Genomic DNA, 10011 nt, shown 5'->3' with positions numbered 1-10011 from the left:
TCCGACCTGCCGGAGTCGAACCAGCGACCTAAGGATTATCTGCATACCAACTACAGTCCTCCGCTCTACCAACTGAGCTAAGGTCGGACACCTTATAAATTTTGCTTGCTTATTAAATATATATATATATATAATCAGATCAAATCCGATAGGACTTTCGATTGCCTTCTGCATTTTGCATGTTGTTGCATGTACAGCTCATGTATTTACACAATTACACCTTATTCTCTCTCTTGCCACCTGTTTCCTTTTCTATCTTACACGTGTTCGCCAAAAAAAATTTTCTCCCTCCAACCTTCGGCTGTAAGATTTAAGCAGTTCCTTTACTTCCTTATGATCTCATGTCGAAACCCTAATTGAACTCTTGAATTACTGATGGTGCAAGCTTAAATTTATTGCTATTTACTATCTATCTACTTCCACAATCATGATTTCAAAGCAGATAATCCCATTTGATTAAGGTATTTTTCTTAATTGTGTTTGTCTTGATTACTGGCTGTTATTTAATTATTGCTTTGCGTTATTCTTATTGAGAATTTTTAGATATGATAGTTTCATCATTTGATAAATTATGATGTAATTGAGTCCTAATAAATTGTGGGTATAACTTAAATTATGCTTACTGGCTACTGCTTAAGATTATACTACTGTCTGATCAATTGAAAATCAATGTAAGGTTGCGTACATTTAATTCTTCAAACTCCGCCTAGGTGGAAGCAGATGCTTATACAGTTTCACAGGGTAAATAATTTTGTGCTAAGAGATTTTTCAATTATTTAAAATATTTTTTGGAATTTTGGAACATTTTACACTTGCAATTAACAAAAATTAGTCATTGCATTTTAATTTCTTCTAAGTTTTTTGTAATTAGAGCTATGATAGACCAGATTTGAGGTATCGGATGTATGCAACATTATTTTTGTGATGACAATAGAAGTTTTCTCTGACTTATTGATCCTTGATCATGTTGGTAACTTGGGAGTAATATTTTTTTGTTGATAATAATTTAAGGTAATTAGTAAGATTGCTTGGTACTTATAGTAATTGGTTATGGCAGCTTGTTGATTGTTAGATGCAGAAATAATGGCCATGTTCTGAGGTGGATAGATAGATTATGGATTGAATTGTACATAATAGATTATATACTACTCCCTCGGTCCCTATGAAATTACTCCCTTTTTATGGTGTAACAAATGGAGGGAAGAAATGAGTGAGATGAAGAGATAATAAGTTGTTAGATGAGCTTAAAAGAAAGGGAGTGAAACTATTGCCAGAGAAGGATAGGATGCAAAGTAGGTGGGACAAACTAAAACAAAAAGGTGGTACTTACCTTTGTTTCTAGTAATGAATAGGTTGTCTTCACATAAATAAGAAGCCCAAATGATTTAGTAAGAAATTTTACTATAGTAACCCAAAACTAAAGAACTCGATTTTTTTGGCTCCATCGATAATGGACACTATCCGATCAAACCCCTTCTATGAAAAAAATTGAAGGGGGTAGTAGATTTGACTGTCTTTAGCATAGAATTATAACTTAGGATTTACTAAATATGGTGGTATTGAGAGTTCATTTATCCTTTGTATGTTGTTGAACATTCCTATGTTTCTTTAAATTTGTTACATTACGCAGAATAGAAGTGAGGGCTTTTTAGATGTAGTGTATGTAGTGTAGCAAGTTCAAAGGGACCGATGGAGTTTGTTTTTAGTGCATAATGCATCCTCTAAATAAGTATATGCCGATGATGCGAATTAATTGGCTGCAAAGATGCTACATCTTTTGCAATATGTTCTTTGCCCAAATACTCTCATTATACACATATATTTTCATTTGAATTCCATTCTTTGTTGTGATCACAGCGATACAGGATGGAAGAAATTGATCCTGGTGATGAAGAGTACTGCTGGAAAATGGAGGATTTTCGGGAGTACTCAAGAGCACATGACATAAATAGCCAATTAAGCTGGATATGGAGAAAAGGGGTAAATATGGGGAAGAAAATGGTGGTGATGGGTGTTGTTGTTTCATCAGCCACAATTGTTCTTCCTCCTCTTGTGGCTTTGTCTGCTATTGGATTTGCCTTTTCTGTCCCTGCTGGTTTTGTTATCGCTACATATGCATGTGGTGAGAAGCTTATGAACACTTTACTTCCCTTACCTTCTCCACCTTTTGAGCAATATGAGTCGACATCTAGTGACGATGAAGAATACAGGGTTTATAGTGAGAATAGCTATGAAGAAAAAGAATATGAAGAGGATACTAGAAAGAGTATAGAATCAAGGATTGAATTGGTTGAGGTAAATAATAGGGAAATCAATAACTATAATCAAACACCCGTCAATAAGGGCGAATTAGATAAAAGGTCATCAAAAGTGAGTGAGATTCTTGAAGAAGGGGGATGCGAGGAAGATGCGGAGGAGTGCATGGAGGATGAGGAGATACCTGCGTTAGACTCAAAAATAATTCCTGACATATTAGAAGGAATCAAAGAGGCAGAGGAAGAGATTTCTCGTATGGATAAGAAAGGGATGCCAAGAAACTCTTTAAGGGCAGTTGTATTAGAGGCTCAGATAGGCGGGGAGAATGAAGACAACGTTGATCAAGTAACGAAAAGCATGGCTTTTGTGCCACCTAGAGTAAATAAAATTGACGAGAACAAGTACGTGGAAAATTTAGCTGGTATAGAAGAGGACGAACTGAGAAGTGAGTCTATGGGATTGATTGAAAAAATGAGGGATGAGGATGAAAAAGACCAGCAGAGAGAACACAGTCCTGAGGAAAAAGCACCTAATCTTACTGTCATCACTGAAGAAGCTGAACCAGCCTTGGATGACAAGGAAATGATAAATAGTCTCAAAAGTGATGCAAATTTTGATTACATAAGCTTTGAGGTAGAGGAGAATGACTTAATGCAAGACGAGCCAAAATCTGCGGTAGAAACTCAGCTTGTGGTAAATGTGAAGATAGACGGTGATCATACCGTCACTGAAGTTCATCAAGGAAGCAGTATAGATAAGATTGAGACTTTGATATTTCCTATTCAAGAAACACGGCAGATGGTTGATGAAACTTTGATCCTTCACAATGAAGAACCTAGGGATGTTGCCGAAGAAAGTAAGATCGATTTGCCTGACAATGGATCCGTGGCACTCGATGAAATGACAGAATCGATGGTTAAGATCCATGAAGGTAAATAGTGGCTTATTGTTGTCTTTAGTAATGGATATAATAATCTATCATCCTGATATCAGTACGTGCCAACATATAATCGAATTTGGATACATATGCCTTTGCAGGGGAAGATCAATCTCTAAGTAATGTAGTTGGAATAGCTTTTGATTATCATGAGGTTGTGATTGAGTCAGCAATGCCGGCCTATGAACATGCTGATGCTGCACCAGATCAAGGAATTACTGCTGTTTCTGACAAGGTAAAAGGTTTATACTGGTGCATGTTTGTGCTTTAGGCTTGCATCATATGTGCTGTGATTTGGTGTCAACCTTGAAATAATCTCATGAGCATATTACTGAATTTCACATCGCTAATTAAGAATTGATTTTGGACCGTATTAAAATGACCCATTAAATCATGTTCACTTATGTGATGTTGCAAATGATGTTTGTTACGAAGGTAAATCGGAAACAACCTTTTTTTTATCACTAACAAGAGTAAGGTTGCGTACATTCGACCCTTTAAAACCCCGCCTTAGTTGGAGCTACTTAATAGCATTGAGGTAATGGAATGTGATTATTGTAATCAAGAATTTGGAACGGTATAGCACTGCTCAAGTAGAGGATATGCATATCACTTGGTTCCCGAGTCATTTTCAATCCGGTCTTCTTTTAAGGTAGGTGTAGGTTTTTCTCCTACGATAGAATATAGATTCCTTTGTTGCGTGTGTAGGGACGATTTTTCACTCTAACTCGAGTATCTTGTCGGATCCTTAACATTTGAACTTGAGTACACATGTACGGCGTTGATATAGCATGATTGTTGTGCAGCTAACATTGACATTGCTGTTAATCATGGAATCTTCCCTTGTAAGTTTTGTAATATATGAAGTATAAGCCAATAAAATTACCGGCTTTTTGACAGGTAAAAGTGGACGAGGAGAAGGTATGGGAGCAAATCAATGCTTTGCGAACCATTGTGGGATGCACGGATACTCCACGTACTTCGTATGCAGAAGAGCTCAATGCTCTTTACGTGTTTACTGGTGTTGAGCCACCAGTATCGACCAAGGGCCCTGCTGATCTTTCCGAGATTGATGAAAAACTTCACTTTCTTATGTCAATAGTTGGTGTCAAGTAGATTACTCTGCTTAATTTGGCAAATAACACTGTTTTTTAAATTTTGGATTCGTCAAATTCGTGATATTTGCATCAAGTATCTTGTTTTGAGAGTAGTGTAGTAATGTAGGTATGTATTTATGTTTTGTTTGCACTTGTTACATTTGGGAAAGTTGAGACAAGCTCATCATAATGTGGAACTGTTGAGTTTCTTTTGTAGATCCATGGATCTTACAATTCGTTTTGAATACCGATCACATAAAAGTTATTGGTAATCTAACTATAAGCAAGGAATAATCTTCAATTACTATTAATAACTAATTTATTTTAAATTACTAATTTGTTTCAAAAAGTTTTTGTAGAGACTAATTGATGGAAATGCAATCATTGGTGGATCTAGTATATAGCTCTTGGTATTTTGGTACTGTTTTTGGATCTTAGACCCGCTTATGCAAGTGCATATGTTTGAATTGAACCAAATAAACGATAGTACGGTACTATATTTTCATAATCTGCTTCTAAAGTAATGAGTCCATGAATTTGGATTCGAGTTCCAGCATAACAACTAGATTTATATTGTTAAAATAAACTTGTTAGTCAATCAAATTCAAAAAACTGAAATCCAAACCTTTTTCACTAGTAATTTTGAGTTTTTAACTTTTTTACGTAGTAGATAAATATGTTTTACATGGTGACACTTAGTTTTCAATTTTTATCCATAATAAATATAATGTTAAGTTTTTTTTGTTAAATTAATACTCAATGCGGATATATTTTTGAAATATGTGCCCCATAATTGGTGATCGGCTGATTGCAAATTTGCAATATTTGTTTTTATGAAAAAACACTTTAAGATGGGTAATAATGAAGTAAATTGAACAATAAACTGAACATTTTTTCTAATAAGTAATAAAGTAAAAAATTTAGAGTTACCACACGGATAATAAAAAATATTTGTTCATCAAATAAAAGAGTCAAAAACTTAAAATCAATTATGCTAGTTATAATTATAATTATTATTTTTAATAATTATAATTATAATAGGTGTAAATATTCACGAAAAACATAAGACTTGCTAAAATGGAGCGAAGAAATGAGAAGAGCTCGTAAGTCACGCAACTCCCCTTGAACACCGTCCTTCCATTTTCTCTCTCTCAATCTCTGCACAAATCACGCCAGTAGAGAGAGAATTAGGAAGATCATTGGATGTATAGAAATCTAACCAAGTAATAAATATATCTATATATATAATTTAGTATTAAATTGTTACGGTAAATGAATGAGTAAGATTCCGCCATCCTTGCTTTCCCTTACAATCGATTCTGCTCTTCTCCATCTTTCTTCTTTTTCTGATATTTCTCATCTTCCTGGTCACATTCTCTTCGATCTACTTTTGGTATGCCTTTCTCTCTCTCTCTCTCTCTCTCTCTTTTTTTTTTTTTTTTTCCTGATTCAGAATTGTTTAGTATTATATGATGATTTATTGCTTTAATTGGGTTTTCTAGGTTTTCTTTTGGGATTTAATTGGTTTAGAAATTGATTTGTTTTAGGAATTTTGATTTTACTTCAGGGATTGATTATTGGTGTTTTTGGCTCTTTTTCTGCTGTCTTCATTTAACTGTTGCTATGTTATTTTGGCCTTTTCTCGTGGCTTCATTATGCTAACAGTATCGAATTTCATTAATGGAATTATTGGTGTCATTAGTGAATTAAGTAATTTTATATTGTGTTGTAAATTTGATTGGTTGTTAGGATGCTCCAATGCTAGAGACGCACGCCACTGTTTGTTGATGAATCATGAATTCTTTGTTTCTCCTCTGAGATTACCAAAAGTGGAATCTAGTTTGTTTGTGAATCGGGGTTTAATGGCAGTATTTTTAATAGTTCTGATGGAGGTTTAGTGATATTTCATTTAGTTGGTGATGCATTCGGCCATTAGCATTTGTAACTTTGATTTGTTTAAAGGTTTTATCTTTGTGGTCTTAATGCCTTGTTTGGTTAATAGTATTGAGCAATGGTGATGAGAATGAGTTTTAGTCTTAATTTTTAATGAAATATGCTCTGGCATTCCCGTGGTACTCATCCTCAAATATGTTTTTTCTTTGCAATTTCATATTACCACCTAGCACCACCTACCTTCCGAAATGTTAATAGATGGGAAAAGGTTTGTTTGAAGAAAAAATTTCTAGATTAGGACAAACATAACCTCAAACCTTGTCACACCTTGCCAAGTAGTTTTTCTAGGTAAATAAACAAACGAGTTGCAAATGAATTGTGGGTTATATCATTCTTTGTTCTTTGGTAAAATATAAACACTATGATTTTCTTATGATATGATAGTCATGATAAAATGTTAGATTGGTATGGTGGTCTCTTAGATGTTCATGTTGGTTTATATGTGCATTGCTATTTTGGGTAGTTGTTATGGTGTTTATGGTGAGTTTGTTGTCAGACTGAACAGCCAGCCATAGTACCCCTAAAAATTGTATAGGTTCTATTTATTGTAATTATTTTGTCTCCTAAAAGCACTTATTAAATTCATCAATTTGTTCGGGGGAGTCAAATCAGCCAGCTATTCATAGAAATCCTTGTTGGCTCTTTGTCAAATGTTTGTTTGGCCGAGGGCTTTATAACATATTGTAAGCTACATTTATGTTGACGAGTAACCAACTTGCAATGAATATGAAAGGTATAGTGATGCTATAAATTATATAGTATTGAATATTGGTAATAAATATTAATATCAACAGAAGAACGTCCTTTTATGATTCTAGACATGTTGTGCTCACATATTCTTGTACCATCAAAGACAAGTCGGTAAAATATGAAACTTATAAATTACATGTGTACTGTCAATGTTGGTAGTTATGATGGTGATATATGTTGCAATTCAAAGAGGTAATTTGGTGATTGTAATTTTTGGGGATGCTCATTTCCCCTTAGAGTTCAATGTTTTATAGCTCACAGGCAATGGAGTTTACTTTTTTCTTTATTTATCTAGTTATTGCCTCCCTGTTTTTTGATCAATTCGCTGCTTAATGCAGTGTAGGTGTGACCTTTTGAGTCGTCCTAACAAGTGATGGTACGAACATCTTAGTGTGTGGGGTCGTATCAATGTGAAGGATATTAGGTCTTCCATTATGTTCGCTAAATGGACTGTGTTTCAATCTGTTTTGAATTTATAATTGTAGTTTTTCTGATTGTATGCTGTTATTGGGTACTCAGCATCTTGCAAGTAACTCGACAAAATACTGTGCTGCCAAGTTTCATATGCCGAAATAAGCCGGTTAAGACTATATCAAACACCCAAGTCTACACTCCTCACTCCCTACTGTATGTTTGATGGCCCAAACTTCCCTTTCATATGCCCCATGATTTGTGAGACGTTTTTAAATTATGGTGCACACTGATGCTTGTCTATTTGTTATTTCCTCTTCGCGACCTTTTCCTTTCTCTCTATAAAAAACCTCGAGATCTTGATTATTTTGAACCTCCTTGATTTGGTTGAAAACTCTGGCCCTTTCGTAGACATTGTACTGTTTGTAGACTTCTTTGTGATTTGATTGAACGTGTCAGATTTTTTTCTTCTATGGGATTGCCGGTATTCTGTATAATTGGTTCATCAGATAGAAATTATAATTCTTGCAGGGAACATTGAGAGCTGGAAAATTGAATGAGAAGATCTTGAAATTGTTCTTAGCTTCTGGTGACGACAAAGTTCTTTCCTTCATTCAATCGCTCAATATTCAGCTAGTTACTCCAGTACTTCCCACCCGTAAGTTTTAATCTGACCTCTTGGTTAATATATTATAAAATAGTTTCCTTGAAGATGCTTAGTCTGATTGATAACATTTATTGCTTTCAGGATGCTGTGGAAGGTTTTGATTTCGTCGCATAAGCTTGTTTGAAACCCACAATTAGTTGTTGGTGGAATTAAATTTTGCCTTAGTTATAGTTTGTTAAGACACCCAAAAATGGCCCAATTCAGCATTAAGGATGATCATGTGGATATTGTGATTGGTGCTCTACAGTCTGACCTAACATCTTTCATGGATGCATGGAGACCTTTTTTCTCCCGTTTCCACTTGATTATTGTGAAAGACCCTCTCCTGAAGGAAGATCTAAAGATTCCAGATGGATTCAATGTTGATATGTACACAAAGTCTGATATGGATAAGGCTGTAGGATCTTCATTGACTTCCCAGCTTTTCTCGGGCTATTCTTGTCGCTACTATGGTTATCTTGTCTCTAAAAGGAAATATATAATCTCGATTGATGATGATTGTATTCCAGCCAAGGATGATAACGGATTTCTTGTAGACGCTGTATCCCAGCATCTTTTCAACCTTGCAAGCCCGGCTACCCCTCTCTTCTTCAATACTCTTTATGATCCATATCGCAAAGGAGCTGACTTTGTTCGTGGGTACCCATTTAGCCTGCGAGAAGGGGTTCCATGTGCTCTTTCATGTGGGCTGTGGCTCAACTTAGCAGACTTGGATGCTCCAACCCAAGCTCTCAAGCCTGAGCAGAGAAACACGAGATATGTTGATGCTGTTCTTACTGTTCCCACCAAGGCTATGATGACGCTAAGTGGAATCAACATAGCGTTTGATCGGGAGATTCTGGGTCCCGCTTTGTTTCCAGGTTTGAAGCTGACGAAGGAAGGAAATTTAAGATGGGAAACCATGCAAGATGTGTTCTCCGGAATGTGTGCAAAGGTCACCTGTGACCACTTGAAGATTGGGGTGAAAACCGGACTGCCGTATGTCTGGAGAGAGGAAAGAGGCGATGCAATTCAGAGCTTGAAGAAAGACTGGGAAGGTATGAAGCTGATGGAAGACGCAGTTCCTTTCTTCGAGTCCATCCAACTGCCACCTGAAGCAGTTAATGCTGAGGAATGTATGTTGGAGATAGCAAAACTATTGAAGGATAAATTCGATGCTGAAAAGAACTCTGTGTTTATTCAAGCTGCTGATGCGATGATCGAGTGGGTTAAGCTTTGGAAGAAGGCAGTACCGGCTTCCAATTAGAAACCCAGGAAGCAAAGATAGCTCGTTGTTTGTTTTAGTCACAAACATGAAAATAGTAGAAAAGGAGAAGTTGAAGCTGTTGTTATTCTTGTTATTTGGCAGCCTTTTTACAATTAGATCATGTGGATTAGGAATGTTTGTTGTCGAATGTTGATTGGGTTTTTTTTTGCCCAATTTGGAATATTAATTTCAGTGAATGAATACATGGTTACATTCAATATGCTGATTTCACTTTGTGATTTCAATTATATTAGTTGAGGATAACGTATTAAATTTGTAACACTACATCCAAAAAGCTCTCAAATCTTTTTAATGATAATTTTTTCTTATTAAGTGGCATAACAAATATTAGACAAAAATGTAAATTATTCTTTCAAAGTTAAAGTCTCGTTGTGAACTTTTGCCTCCCTTCTGGAGGGTGTGTTGTTCTACGCTTCTATGGGGGGGGGGGGCTATGTTTAAGTTCTAAAGACTTTCTAGTTAGTAACAATGTAACATATAAATCTATAATCTTTATTTACACCTTCAATTCTTGTATACTAAGAATCATGCAAGATGACCTTATATAAATTTTGATACTTAGATTTGGACAAATTTTAATTATAATTTATTTGGTAGAAGAGTAATAGTTACAAAAATAAGGCTAAAGTTGTCCATGTGTCGATGCTTGACTGTCTAAGTGTAATTAGGTCCA

General features: G+C 35.4%; 2 protein-coding genes and 1 non-coding gene across 4 annotated transcripts; 2 read left to right on the top strand and 1 right to left on the bottom strand.

The window, feature by feature from the left end:
• On the bottom strand, positions 1-87 carry TRNAY-GUA (transfer RNA tyrosine (anticodon GUA)). The gene is given in 2 exon segments: positions 1-36; positions 51-87. It is a non-coding gene; the product is annotated as a tRNA-Tyr (tRNA).
• A 138-nt stretch (positions 88-225) lies between these two features.
• On the top strand, positions 226-4615 carry LOC130796967 (uncharacterized). Its single transcript, XM_057659431.1, has 4 exons — positions 226-461; positions 1858-3187; positions 3295-3435; positions 4101-4615. The coding sequence occupies exons 2-4, from the start codon at positions 1867-1869 to the stop codon at positions 4307-4309; spliced, it is 1671 nt and encodes a 556-aa protein (XP_057515414.1). The 5' UTR covers positions 226-461; positions 1858-1866; the 3' UTR covers positions 4310-4615.
• A 733-nt stretch (positions 4616-5348) lies between these two features.
• LOC130796966 (probable UDP-arabinopyranose mutase 5) lies at positions 5349-9543 on the top strand. 2 transcript variants are annotated; one of them, XM_057659430.1, is made up of 3 exons: positions 5349-5683; positions 7936-8066; positions 8276-9543. In XM_057659430.1, exons 1-3 carry the CDS (start codon positions 5567-5569, stop codon positions 9315-9317), a joined length of 1290 nt encoding a protein of 429 aa, XP_057515413.1. In that variant the 5' UTR covers positions 5349-5566; the 3' UTR covers positions 9318-9543. The 2 variants fall into 2 exon arrangements, with proteins under 2 accessions (XP_057515413.1, XP_057515412.1); XM_057659429.1 differs by lacking the exon at positions 5349-5683 and having other exon boundaries at positions 7936-8062; positions 8153-9543.
• Positions 9544-10011: the final 468 nt, after the last annotated feature.

Source organism: Amaranthus tricolor, chromosome 12, assembly GCF_026212465.1.
Source record: "Amaranthus tricolor cultivar Red isolate AtriRed21 chromosome 12, ASM2621246v1, whole genome shotgun sequence".
NCBI classification, from domain to species: Eukaryota; Viridiplantae; Streptophyta; class Magnoliopsida; order Caryophyllales; family Amaranthaceae; genus Amaranthus; species Amaranthus tricolor.
The sequence above is the reverse complement of the archived record's forward strand: the minus strand, read 5'-3'. Positions and strand labels throughout refer to the sequence as shown.